Source organism: Lycorma delicatula, chromosome 5, assembly GCF_047948215.1.
Source record: "Lycorma delicatula isolate Av1 chromosome 5, ASM4794821v1, whole genome shotgun sequence".
NCBI classification, from domain to species: Eukaryota; Metazoa; Arthropoda; class Insecta; order Hemiptera; family Fulgoridae; genus Lycorma; species Lycorma delicatula.
In genome coordinates this window covers 87987490-88003024 of record NC_134459.1, presented here as the reverse complement: position 1 = coordinate 88003024, position 15535 = coordinate 87987490, and the positions used below count along the sequence as shown (strand labels likewise).

Here is a 15535-nt window from a genome sequence, read left to right as displayed (position 1 = left end):
TTGCGTAGGACTTCATCTATGCCGTTCATTGTTTCTTCTAAATCCTTTTTACTCTCGGCTAGAATTACTATATCATCAGCAAATCGTAACATCTTTATCTATTCACCTTGTACTGTTACTCCGAATCTAAATTGTTCTTTAACATCATTAACTGCTAGTCCCATGTAAAGATTAAAAAGTAACGGAGATAGAGAACATCCTTGTCGGACTCCCTTTCTTATTACGGCTTCTTTCTTATGTTCTTCAATTATTACTGTTGCTGTTTGGTTCCTGTACATGTTACCAAATTGTTCTTCTATCTCTGTATTTGAACCCTTATTTTTTTTTAAATGCTGAACATTTTATTCCATTCTACGTTATCGAATGCCTTTTCTAGGTCTATAAACGCCAAGTATGTTGGTTTATTTTTCTTTAATCTTCCTTCTACTATTAATCTTGAGGCCTAAAATTGCTTCCTTTGTCCGTATACTTTTCCTGAAACCAAATTGGTCTTCTCCTAACACTTCTTCCACTGATTGTATAGGGAATATCATTACTCTCATAATAAGCAACTTGAGTGGTGCCTCTTATGCTGAATATGCTTTATATGTGTCACTGCCATAAGAAGACTGGGACATATTGTGTAAAACAGTGTATTAAAGCAACCCCTTTTAAAATGAAACAGTAAATTGTATGCTTTGATGCTCCTTATCGTGGAGTTAACTCAGAAAATACAAAAACAGACATCCTGAAATTAAATAGTACAAAATATTAATAAACAAATGAGCATAAATAGATTAAGTATATATTTTAAGTTATTCCTACAAAGAAAAAAATTACTACAGACCTAAGAAATTAAAAAAAAAAAATCAATGCACTTGAAGTATTATTGAAAGAAGAATCATCTCAAAACAGAAAATCTGAAACAACTATAATGATAGAATGTAGTAAAGTTTTGCAGCTTGCATAAATCGAGTAATTAAAAATAAATGTTTTCAAGGAACAGCACTAAGTATTGTAAAAATATTAATAATTTATGAAATTTTTGTTTAAGAATTTATTAAAAATATTAGAATTTCGATTTGAATAAATAGTATAATTAATTTAAGTTCTTGAATTATACTTTTAGGATACTCGGTTCATTATATGAATTATAATACCAAATATTTTTTTCTGAAAATGCACTTTATAGTAGCTTTTTTCTTTTGACTCTGCATTTTATTTAAATGCAGTACTTTTATTTGACATGTCTTTATTTGAATGCAGTAAACAAGTTTTTTCCATAATTTTTCACTGGTTTCTTTATTCTATTTTCAAAAAACTCTCTTTCAGTAACTTCAACCATCCATTAATGTTATTTTTTAACTCTTTATTGTTTTTAAAGCTTTGACTTGTGAACCACTGTTTAAGGTGCAGAGGTGGTACTCATTAGGTTCAAGTTTTGGACTGACAAAAAATAATCAAAGATTTCCCACTGCAGCTGTTGAACTGTTTAATCTGATTTGTAAGATGGAGCATTATTGTATAAAAGCATAAATTGTTTGATGAATTAACTGGTCTTTTATTTTTAGCAGTTTGTCCAAATTTATTTCAAGTTTAAGAGTACATCACATCTGGATTAAAAATGTCATTACTAACAAATTTTTTTACAAGAAAGTTCATTTTAAGCTGTAGAAAACAGTGGCCTTAATTTTAGTCTGATTCTTTTTCTGCAAACAAATGACAGTATTATTAATTTTACTGTAGCTCATAATTTTTTTGCAAATAAATTACATAAATTAGTTGGTGAATTTCCACATCAGAAATATGTTTTGCTGACAATAAGCAAACCTTTTTGAAATTCATGTTGGTAGTATGTTTAAATTAGATTCATTACAAATAATCAGTTATTAATAATAACATAATTACAATAATGTATCTCATAGCTAAACTATCCATTAAACAAATATGTTATGTAAATGTCATCTGGTTCTCAGTGATGAATTGGTAATATTTTAAAACAAACTTTATTAAAAAAATTCACATTTCTTAAATTCATTTTTCTTATTTGACATTTCTTAAATTCCAGCTACACTTTGATCCTTGGTGACCATGGGTTTCAGTAACTGTGATTTAACCATTACTGTACTGTTTAAAGTTTTATTATCGTCAATATTATATCCAAGTTAAGAGAGATTAATTTTAAATGATTCCACAACACTATGTTAATAAAAACATCTATTTACACTAGATAAAAATACAAGTTGTATAGATTTTATAATTATACTCATTATGACTTTTTATAGTGAACTGACTACACCAAGACCCCGACCAGAGCCACACTCAATCTGTAGTCTACCTGCATCATTACCAGGTACAACATACAAAAGAAAACCTTCAGCGCCTCATGTAGTGGAAGTAACCTGTGATGAAAATTATGGTCTAAGAATTACTGATAGACCTTTAATAGTGTGTGATGCTAATGAGTGGAAACCACAAAACCAGAAGTGTATTCGTAAGTATTTTTAAGTATGTAGTGTTAATAAATACAGAACAATAAGAAATTATTCTTAAAGGTCTGTATGTGAATTCTATTTTGTAAGATTTTACACACTAATGGTCAAAAATTAGTTTAAAAAATTTACCAAATTTTATTAAAATACCTCAATTCATTTTAGATATAAATTTCTACAAAAAAAATCTAAATTATCATATATTAAAATTTTTTTTTCAGCACAATGCAAAGGATCGAAAACAATTTCAGCAGAATATATATGCAGCTATAAAGGCAAAGAAATAAACTGCAGTTATGTAAATCCAGGAACTGTAATGGTGGCTAGATGTGAACATGGATATATTAATGAAATATCACCAACATATAATTTATGCTTAATTAATGGAAGTTGGCAAGACCCATTGTTGAGATGTTATGAAGGTATGGCAAATAACCTGCTATTATAATTAAAAATTATTATATATTTAACATATCTATTCACCTTACATTAACATATCTGTATTGAAATAAAATAGTTTTGATAAAAATCCTGATAATTATATAAGATAAATCATTTTTTTAAATATGAGTAATTACAAATTGATAGGCCCACAAAAAAATCAAAGCTATTCATATGATAAAAATTGTTCTCAAGACACAAGGTGAGAATCCTCCATTTTGATAAAAGTTGGAAAAGTATGTTTTTTTAGTTGTATTTCATTTTTTATTAGTTTAAGTCTTATCTTGAAAAAATTCACCGACTTCAGTAATTTTCTTAAATTTTTTAAATGAAGTTAGAGCTTGTTGCAAACCACAATAAGTTTGTACTTGAAGTGTTTCCACAGAGATAACACATTTTTGGAGGGGGTATGCATTCGTTCATTGCTTCTTCGCTGTCATAGTGAGTTTGTTATTGTGTCTATATGAATGTGTTAGTTTTGTGAAAACATTGTGTTGTGTTTTGTTTACGATAATGTGTCGTTACAACTTTTAATTTTCACATTTTTTTAAAGATTCTATTTTGTTAAGGGATTCTGTTTCTTTAGATTAAAATAAGTTTAATTTAGGATAATATTATAATTCCATTTTATTATCATGGAAGGTGAAGAAGGGGGTTATACAAGAGAAAAACTTGGGGGTGTAAACTTATCCATATCCAGATACCGGTATTCTTTGGTGGTTGGGTTTCAATTAACCACACATCTCAAAAATGGTCAACTTGAGACTGTACAAGACTACACTTCATTTACATTCATACTATCATCCTCATTCATCCTCTGAAGTATGAGTAATACCTTACGGTGGTTCCGGAGGCTAAACAGAAAAAAGAGGGAGAGAAACGATAGAAGTCGTGTTTAATGTTTTTAACTTTATGACAAATGGGACACAAGGTGGACCGTTCCTTCTTAAACAAGTTCAAAAACGTGTCGCTTAATCTACTGGAATTTCACTCGGCAGAGTTCAAAAAATTTTTATCAAAGTAAAAACTAATCCCAATAAAGGCTGTAGCACTCCTAAAAAAATCGTAAGACCAAAATAACTAAAACGTCTGTAGATAACTTTGAAAAAAGTATCATTCGTGAAAGATTTTTAATTTTCACACTGGTAAAGGCGAAAGCGTTACTCGTCGATCGCTACTACCGGAGTAAAAAAGAAAATCAATTTTCAAGGAAGAATTTGATCTTTATGGTGCATTATCAAGGTTCATATGAGAAAAAAATGAATAGATAATAGAAAAGTTTTAGTAGAAAAATTAGAAAATCGGAAACTGAGGCTACGTTACTTAAGAGTACCGTAAACAAAACATGCCTATAATGTACAGAATGAATTTTATGTACATGCCTGTTATACCAAATCAATATCGTGGAGTGACTGCTCTGACCGTAACCTTGCTGCTTTGATTTCTAAAGGCAAGGTGATTATTTTTCATTGTTCATGCCGGTTCTGAAAAGTGTTTTGTCAAGAAATCGCTTCTTGTATTTAAATCTTGTACCAAAACAAGAGATTACCATGACATGAATTCTGTTAATTACAAGCGGTGGGTAAAACAATGTTTCTGTAAGGAGATTCACTAACACATTACAATGAAATTGTTTTGTTTGTTTGTTGTGATATCAGTTATTTTGGTTGTAATATCTTTCGTCATAATGTATTTGATGACATAAAATAAATAAAAAACAAATGGATCATTTATTTTTAGCTTGTAGTTGTACTTTCCCGACAAAAGCACATATTTCATGCAATGTATTATTTATTAATAATAGATATAATAATGTTTTTTTTTCTTTTAACCTCCGGCATCACCGTTAGCTATTGCTTCAAAGGATGAGATGAATGACAATTAGCATGTGAAAATGCCTAACCGGGATTCGAACCCGGGACCTCCAGATGAAAGGCCGAGTCGATACCACTCGCGCCACGGAGGCCGACATATACCGTATTTATTCGAGTATCCCCGGCACTTTTTTCTTGAAATTGGAAAGAAAAAATAAGGGTGCGGGGCTTACTTGAAACATAGCCTTTAACCAGGATAACTTATGTAAACATTTTCTTAGAAGTATCTAAATTCAATCGCATAAATATAGTTACTTTCGTTTATCAATATCGGATGCCGCTTATACAGAATACATCCTTAATTATTAACATCGTGTTTCATATTATCGATAGGAACGAAGTTACGGTATTTTTATAAAACTGATTGATTCTGTATAGGCTGCATCCGATTCTAATGACACTACAGTTACAGTATCATTTACCCATCGTCGTCGTCTTGTCTATTCGCCATGGTCGTTGTAATGTTTGTATATGTGGACGGTTATGTGCATTTTATCTATTTAGTTTATCTTGTAAAGTTTAATTTATTTTAATTACGGAATTAAAATGAGTACAAAAGGACAGCGTCTACGATCTTTTACAGTAAATGAAAAACTGCGCGTTATAGAAGAGGCTGAAAAAATTGGAAATCGGGCGGCAGGAAGAAAATTTGACGTAGATGAAAGCTGTATTCGAGACTGGCGTAAGAAGAAACAACTTCTGGTGAAAGGCACTGGTAATAAAAGGGCTTTTTGTGGCTTAAAACCAAAATACACAGACGTAGAAAAAAAATTGTACGACTTTGTTATGGAAAAAAGGAAATGCGGTTATGCTGTCACGACAGAAATGTGTCAATCATATGCTCGTGAAATCACTAAATCGTTGAATAAAGTTGATTTTAAAGCAAGCCGTGGATAGATAACACGATTTTTTACACGAAAATATTTGTCAATAAGACGAAAGACGACCATTTCTCAACGACTTCCAGACGCTTATGAACAAAAAATATTAAATTTTCACAAATACATAATAAATCTTGAAAAAGATAAAGGCTATTTTCCTTCTCAAATAGGAAACGCTGATAACACCCCCGAATATTTTGAAATGTCATTTGACAAAACCGTAAACGAAAAAGGTGAAAAAAGTGATTTGCACTGGTGATAATGAAAAACAAAGGTTTAGTGTTATGCTTTGCATTACTTCTGATGTATCAAAATTACCTCCGTACATTGATTGTTTTTAAAAGAAAAACTCTTCCTACCGTACAGATAAATGGAGTTATTATCAGAGCACAGGAATCAGGTTGGATGGACGAAACCTTAATTTTAGATTGAATCAAGTGTGTATGGCAAAAGCGATCAGATTTACTTAATAAAAAAAATACCGGTATGCTAGTAATGGATAGTTATTGGGGGCATACGACTGATAAAGTGAAAGACATTTTAAAAAAGGGTATAACAGACCAAGTAATAATTCCAGGCGAATTGACATCTCTATTGCAACCACTAGATGTCTACATTAATAAACCGTTCAAATCTGCATTAAAACAACTATACAGTAAATGGATGGCTCATGAAAATTTCTTTCTCACGCCTACAGGAAGAATCAAACGCCCAGATTTTAACCGGATTTGTGTTTGGATAAAAGATGCTTGGGAAGGTATTTCCACGGAATTAGTAAGGAAAAGTTTTAAAAAATGCGGAATATCTAATGAATGAACTTGATGGTAGTGAAGACGATCACTTTGGCAGAGCGACGTGGAGACTACCGTTAACTCTTCTACAGACATTGACAGTGATTAATTAAAAATAAAATCCCATATAAAAAAGTGTATTGAAATGACCCTTTCTTTTCGTTTTACTGGCCTTCTTCTTTCTTTACTGTTTAGCCTCCGGTAACTACCGTTTAGATAATTCTTCAGAGGATGAATGAGGATGATATGTATGAGTGTAAATGAAGTGTAGTCTTGTACATTCTCAGTTCGACTATTCCTGAGATGTGTGGTTAATTGAAACCCAACCACCAAAGAACACCGTTTTACTGGCCTACTGATTCTGAACTAAACTAGTACTTACGGTAATTAATTATTAATGTAATATTAATATTGTAATTTAAATGAACGAATTAAATGCTTTACTTTTTGAATATTTTCGTATTTTTTATCATATGTTGCACTTTAAAATACCGGTATATACTTGATTTTTTTTAGATTTTCGGTCCGGAAAATCGAGGGCGGGGCTTATTCGGGGGCGGGTAGTACTCGAATAAATACGGTATCATATATGTATTATTTTCCTTTAATGGTAATTACCTTATCATTTCAACTGTCGATCGTAATTCAGCGGTAATTTTACTGTGTTTATCCTTCATCATAATATATATAATATACATATACATAATATATATATGTGTGTGTGTGTGTGTAAAATGCATTTAATTTTATATTAATGTTTTAAAAAGTTATTATTTAATTTAATATTTTAATTCTTATTATATTTTTATGTACAATCTATTAAAAAGTTTTTTATGATAACTTTTTGATACGTACCAGCATTTTCTGAACCTGATAGCTTACGCCATCTGACGGAATATACGAGTACGTGGAAAAATGGAGTTTCAGTTTTCCTTGATGAAAAAAGAATAAAACATGTGATTGTAGTCTGCGCCTTCTGAGTAAATAGAAGAAAAATAATTTATTTTTTATAAAGCCAAAGTAAGCTGGCATGGTGTCCGAGAAGAATAAAAATGGCGGATTCATTTTGCACGGTATTAAAAACATATAAAACGTGTCAATTAATGAATATTTAATAAAGAAAATAGCTTTTATATAAAGGTACTTTTTAAGTACGTAATTTCATTATTTAAATTTAAAAAAATTGACCATTTGCAGAGAAATTAAAATCTAACCTAACTTATTTAAATATAAGTTTTCTAACATTAAAAAATTGGCTATCCGAAAAAAGTACCAATGAATCAATCAAATGTCATCATCATTGTTACTATTTATCCCTTTATTTTCAGTTGAAATGTATATTTACTAGTACATTCCTGACGTGAATATTAAAATTTTCAGTAATAACTTTTATTGAATAATACTGATGTAACGTTGAAGGAATGAACTTCATCGGTCCTGGTCATTCTTTTTGGTATAAAATAGGCCTAACGTTTTGGTATAATTTTTGTTTGGATAAATTTGAACGCTAAGTGGTTTACAGACTTGACAAATCTTCTTATTGTCAGTTACAGAAAACAGCATCTCTTCATCTGAAGTATATTTAACATGTTTTTTTTTTTTTTATCGGCTTGGCCTTGGTAAAAATACGACCGTTGAATTTTCAACCGGTTTACCAGTGCCTTCTTTATAAATCTTATTGTTAGTAATGGCAGGTTTAAGTCTTGTAGAGCCGGTAAAAAACAGGATCTATAACTTTTTTAACAGCTTCAAAGGGCCTTTCTTTGTCTTTTTCAAAATTTAATGTTAATTTTCTATATCGAGTGAGAGGTAACTTAGGAAAAAAATTTGAAACCCTCGTGAACTTCTGTTTCGCCTCATATATACATAACAGTAGTGTTAATATTAAAATTATGACAATCAAAAATATAAATGTTATTTGTTCTATGATAACAGAACAGCTCAATTTAGAAATAAGTTTTTTTTTTTTTTGTAAACGATGAGGAAAACACACAAGTTTTTAACGGCTTGAATTATCTTTGTTCATTGAATTTCAAGGTAACTGTTTTTCGCAAATCTACTTCTTTTTCGGCGATACCGTCTTTTCTTACGTCTTGCTCTGAAAATTTCATTTTACTTTTTAGTGTATCACACTTTTGGCTCGCAACTTTATCAGATGGCTTAGAATGTAACATGAAGCTCTTCAAAAATACTTCGTTCTGCTTAAATCTGCCTAGTAAGAAATGAGGGAAATTTTTTTCTTGATCATCGTTTAGGCAAGTTTTTATAACGCTTGTTATCAGAATTCTTGAAAACTTCTTCTACGAATTTGTTGCTTTTCTTTGTACAAGATTCGCTTATTACTCTATTTTTGGTTGTCTTCCACTCATATAGATTTCTTAACAGTTTCCTACCACATATTTTTTGGGGTTATTTGTTGTATATTTATTTAATTTTCTGTGTTAGCGTTTATTTCGTTTATGTTTTCGACATCGGTAGTAGAACTACTCGCGTTCAATTTTAATTTGGGACAAGGAACAGGACATAGTTCCTAGTTATTCTTATTCACATTCCCGGTTATTTGAAAATTTTATTTTACTCTGTTTCAATTAAAGAAATGATCTTCAAAAGGATTACGAAAAATGAAATATGAATTACACCGGTATTTAATAAAATTAAACACATGATTGCTCGCCCTTTAATGTCCCTCCGAAAACGGGACTCTGTAATGTACACGGATGAGTATAAATTGAGTTTTGCCTTATGACTTCTTTTTTAACAATTATGATTACGATGTTATTAAGATAGTAATATATTTTAAATAACTGCTTTAACTCTTTTAACTTCATAGTTTTATCTATACTAACACATAAAAAAAAATACATATATGCCTACGGCTTTCCTAAAATTCATAATAGGGAATTATAAACGAATTGTTCGTCAGTCAACAATTAATTAAACGCCTATAGAGTTTGCGTCGGCGTATCACGTATGATATCGTCTCCGTCGTTGATATCTATTGAATGCAAAATGTTTTGTGTAAGACTTAACAAATGCGGGACAGATGTGGTCTTCTGGTTTGCATGAATGTGTATGTAATACTAACTTTGGTATCGATATTGTATAAGATCGAAAAAACAAAAAATTTTTTTTTTCTGGATATGCAATTAGACAATAAAGTCTGACGTGTACACACATGACTTCCTTTTACGCCTATTAAATTTCATATACACATATTTTTGAAATGAAAAATAGCTAGTCTTGATGTTTTTATTGTTATTATTGAATTATTTATCGTAAAAAGATTTTTACAATCAGTGGTTAATAATTATTAATAAATCAATATATTTAAACAAAAAAAAAGAAAAGGAGATGAAGTCTGATTCGAACCAATGCCGATGTGTTTTCCCCTTGTAAAATCCAAATATTTCATTAATTAGAATTTTATTTGGCTAAACCTCTGGAACCAATGAAAACAAGTACCACTTGTGATAAATCGTTGAAAAGCTCTCAATGAGATTACTGCAGTTAAGAAAAAATCCAAAATGTTTTGGATTTTGGGGTTTTTTGGACACTTTTTGGTCCAGTCGACTGAAATCAAAAGGGGAGGTGCACAACTAGATGTTACAACAGTCCTAAATCCAAAATTTCAATATCCTACGGCTAATCGTTTTTGAGTTATGCGTGATACATACGTACGTACACACAGGCGTCACGCCGAAGCTAGTCAAAATGGATTCAGAAATGGTCAAAATTGATATTTCCGTTGAAATCTGAAGACCGACATTTTTCGCGATCACAATACTTCCTTTACTTCATACATGGCAGTAAAAAGGTGTGATAACGGACGAAGCTGTTGCATCGGCTAAAATATCGTTTGGAAAAATATTTCTTAAAATAAATCATTACAAAATTACTTCGGAAAAATCCGCATTTTAAAGAGATAAAATTTTAAATGAACAAGATTCTCGCAAAACAAAATTACGTTTTAGATAAATTATACTTTGGAAGTTTAATGATGCAAATGTAAACATCTAAATTTGTTGAATTACCAGAATTATTATTGTTATAATTGAAAATGATTGTCGTTAAGCACTGGGAATATGGTAAAAATTGTTAAGAGACATTCCGCTGAATTATTATATCCAACAAAACAATCCACTTCAATGCTCTGTTTAAGATTTGATCATTACGTTCTCATTATAGATTACATTTAATAGTGAAAACAGTTAATTTGTAGAGTCCATAAATTTTCAAAAACGTAAGTTGTATCTAAACATTTTCTGGTATTTTAGAACTTTCTACGGTTACAACCCTGCTTATAAATTATATATTTAACATTCGCTATTTTTGTTAGGCTGTGGTGTACAATCTCCTAAATTCCCTTAATGTGAGGAGACATGTTATAATGAGTTGTTTCCTCTGTGAATAATGATATTACAGAACGATAGAATGAAGGTGCCATTTGTAGAGATAAATCAAATTTTAGTTCGACTATATTTTCATTAATTCCGAAAAATAGCCCTTATGTTTTAAATAAATTTAATCTGGCTAGCGAGACAGCCAACTTCACAATAATCTACCCAAAATGAAAACTAATTTACATTAGTTCTGGATATTTTTGACAATATTTCCGCTAGTTCCAAAATTGTACCTATTTGATATTAAAGAAAAACCATGGGTATGCCGACTTGTTACTAGTCTACTTAAAGTGAAAATTGGGGCTTATTTTTTAATCATTTGTTAATTCCATGTTATATAATTGATCATAGTTCTGGATAATTTATGAATTGAACATTTTATCAGAAAAAATATACATATATTTTTTCCTAACAAAATTCTTTACATACATTATGTACAAATCTTCTACAATTTTTATGTAAAGGTCAAAAGCATTACAAATTTCATACATAAAAATACATGTATAAAAAGTACTGTTTGTTATTCATTAGTATGTATCATTTAGATTGTACTAGGATACATGAAAATAACCCACTGGGTTGGTCTAGTGGTGAATGCACAAAATCAGAACAAAACTAAAATGAATGCATGGTTAAATTATAAGAAAAACAATTCACTTTCAAAATACATATGGTGTAATTATTGATTGCAGAATCAGAGTCAATGTTTATTTGCATTAAAATTATATATCAATAAATTAAAACCAAAAGATATGGGATAATGACCAATGAGATTACGTTTTTGTAAAAATAAGTTTATTTCAGAAAACAAATTGAAAAATTGAAGAGTTGCAGAGATTTTGCAGGGAAATCTTTTTATTACTTACCACAACTTAAGGTCACAGAATTAATGAGTCAATATCTGACATTTTCCTTTTTTCTCTTCTTTTGGAAATCAGTTGTTTCTAATGTGTAGTAGTATACAATATTTTATTCTTCTATTTATGAACTCAAATTAACACTGGAGGGTAATTGAAAATTAAGAACATAGACTATTCAGTAATAAAAAACGAGAGTATAAAAATGTTATATTACCAATAACTGAATCATATAATCCAATCAATCCAATTGGATCATACATATATATATAAAAATTATTAAGAACTTTTTATTTATAAATCAAATGTTTCTTAAATTATGACTCTGAGCCATAATAATCTTAATATGCTACTGGATTTTTTATGTTTCAGCTAATTTTTCTTTGCTATCAAATTAAAAATAAATAAACAAAAAATTATTCTATGTTGCTTTACTGTCAATACTAATATTGTTTTACTTATTACATTTTATAATATTTAATGTAATGATCTTAATGCTGTTGAATAGTAAAAAAAAATTGAAAAAAATAGTAAAAAATAAAAGTACAAAAATTGAAAGAATCCATGAGCAGGTTACTGCCAGTAGAAAAATAGTTTGTTTAAATACAACAGTTTATCTGTTTTATATGAACATAGTTAATCTTATTTTCATCTCTATGAACTAACATTTGCATGTCTGGAATGAGCTTAAGATATTTACATAATATTGATAGAAATCTCTGACACATGATAAAAACTACTAATTTTCTTAGAAAAATCATTGAACATTACAAAAATTAAACAGAAGAAGGCTGTTCTGTTATTTATATGATTAGATACATTTCTTTTTGTACACTCCAAACCATATTGTATAAGTGAGGCAAGTGATACTTCTCATTTGCTTGCCCCTGTTTTCCAAAAGGAAAAGTGTTATAATATTTCATATGGGGAGTGAAAATTATTCTAACACTCTTGATAAATACCTTTCATTGCATTTTAAATAATACTTCAAATTGCAGAAAATATTTTGGAAATGAGTTTTTGAAAAATGTAATTAATGTTTTTTTAAAATCACTGAAAGAATTCTTGATAGAAAAAGCCAATAAAGCATCATGAAAAGTGGACTGAAACCAATGGAGTAAAGCTAATGATTATGGTGATTTTATTTAGCTAAAATAAATATAAGAATACTTTTTGGAGATGAAAAAATCCAATGAAGTAACTTGAAAAAGTGGGCTGAAATCAATGGGGAAAAAGATTATGATAGTGAAGAGATTTTATTTTGCAAAAATTAATTTGACTGTGAAAAATATGAAAAACAATACATTATTGTACTTCTAGATTTTATTGAATCTGAAATACAAAATGACACAATCAAAATATATATAAAGAAATTACTGACACATTATCCATAATATTTAATCATATCACATATTATGAGCTTGAGCATTTTTTCATCCTACATGGCTTGTTGTTTATTACTTCCAACCGTGCCAACTAAAAACAATAAGGATGAGCTCAACACAATATTATATCATTGTAGTACATGTTAATATCTCTATGCACATTTATAAACAAAATCTTGTTCAACATAAGGAACAAAAACATAGGGTCCACATAACTAGTGATAAACAATATTTAATATAACATTCATACGTAAGTGCTGACACTTTATACGAAAAGAACTTTACTACACTGCTTTCAAAACCATAAATAAAACACACAAGATAACATTGACAGACAAAAAAAAACTTTTAATGTTTCTCTAAGTGTGATACCATTTCTTGAATTGCTTTTTTTGCGTACATTACAGATCTGTAAATACAATTTTTCTATCGCCTTTAGTTTTAAATAGATTACACTTCAAAAAAATTAAGGAAAATATAGTTAAAATCTGTAAAATTTATAATTTTGCATGGCCATACCTGTGTTAAAATGGTTTTGCTGATGCTTTTCTTTAATAAATAGCTCCAGCTACATCCCAAATTAATGTCAAACAGTAATTGGCTAGCACTGTTAGTATTCCATTTCACTTTATAGTGACTTCCCATTACCAAAGTATCTTTGTGGAAATGTTCACAGTGTTCGTCACTTACATCTCTGAGGTTGTCTGGGAAAAAATCCAGATGTGAGTGGAGGGAATGTATTTCCAAAGACATATTACATCCCATAGCTCTGTATGAAGTAAGAAGAACAATATCGTGGTAATTGTCGGATTTTTGTTTGCAGAGAAAAGTTTTGCAAATGTCTTTACATGAAGCCCAAGCTGCACTTTCTACATTATTTAACATCAAGTTAAATACATCATCTTTGACAAACTCTCTAATTTGAGGACCAACAAATATTCCTTCTTTAATTTTTCCTTCACTTACATTCAGAAATTTCTGCCTGATGTACAAAAAACCAGGACTATCTTTCTTCATTGCTTTTAGAAAATTTGTCATTAGTCCTAGCTTGATATGGAGAGAGGGTAAAAATATTTTCTTGGGTTCAACTAAGAGATCATGAATAATATTTTTCTCATTTGGAGTTAAGTTATCTTGTTTCTTTCACTCTTTGGCAACATAATGTTTATCCCTAGCTCAGCTGTCCCGTTCGCAAAGAAAACACATGTATAGCCTAACTGCATTCCAAACAAAATAGTTATAACTTTCAAATCACATGTTCCAGCTATGTTTTTTATAATTTAATTTTTTAAGACTGTCTTTCATCACATCGTAAGTTTCTTTCAAATTAATACCATAAGCGATTGGTATCAAAGGATATTAGTTACCGTTGTGTAGTAGACCAACCATTTTTAAACTATACTCTGACTAATCTATGAAAAGGCCCAGTCCTCAGGTTTATGAACTTGTCCTAAGTGCAACACAAGCTCATCAATATTTGTGCAATAAAACAAATTATTTTCATCAATAAAGTACTGAGAAAGTTCTTTTTTTCGGTTTTGAAAGTCCAAAATTTTTGTATTTTTTTCTTTTTTTAAGTAAATTTCAACATTGCAGTCTTGATCCTAACAGTTCAGCTTGATTTTTTGATAAATTTAAATCCCTAACCAAATCATTTAATTCACCTTGTGATATAAGATGTGGCTTATTGGAAGATAATTCAAAATCATTGTTGTCTTCTTCAGTACTGCCAGATTCTTCATTGCTGCTTTCGAAACATACATTCACAGGTGTTTCAGGAACTGGAATAATTTCACTGTGAGGTACAGGCCTAATCATGTTTAAATTTTTTAGAAATTCCAGACACACTTAAGTAACAATCGGTTATACGATCCTTTGGTTCATGCATAACCACAGGTACACCAAATGGCAAAGCCTTCCGTGTACCTTTCAGCCATCCTCTTAAATATACAGAACAATTAGTGCATACTATAAGAGGAGCCCACATCTTATCCTGATCACCAATTTTACACTGAAAGTACAAATGATATATGCTTTTTTAATTAAAGGTCTATTTCTATTTGGTTTTACGGCAAATTCACCACAAACGTTAAGAGACATCCACATCATTTACACAATTTTGAGGCATTATGACACTGCACTGTTAACAAACTTAAAATAGCAATAAGACTGAACAAAATTAATTCATTCCTAAATCCAGTGCTTAATACAAACAACAAAGGTGTGTGTTTCAGGTACATGTTTTGACCTGCACAAACATGATTAATATTGTTCATAAAGGCTCACTCTTCAGTATTAGATATGATGTCATAATATGTGACTATGATATGATTTAATTCTTTGTCTAGTATTGTTTATTTATAGCTTACAAATTATGTTAACAAAGTTAAACAATAAAAAATGAGCTAACAAAATACAATATAAAAGCTTGAGAT

General features: G+C 29.8%; 1 protein-coding gene across 4 annotated transcripts in view; it reads left to right on the top strand.

Annotated features, from left to right (window-relative positions):
• LOC142325167 (modular serine protease-like) overlaps nt 1-15535 on the top strand; it is a 48663-nt gene that overhangs the window by 19586 nt on the left and 13542 nt on the right. For all 4 annotated transcript variants that reach the window (XM_075366581.1, XM_075366580.1, XM_075366578.1 and 1 more), the window contains exons 7-8: nt 2265-2473; nt 2693-2893. In XM_075366581.1, coding sequence (XP_075222696.1) covers nt 2265-2473; nt 2693-2893 — 410 coding nt within the window. The remainder of the gene's footprint in view (nt 1-2264; nt 2474-2692; nt 2894-15535) is intronic.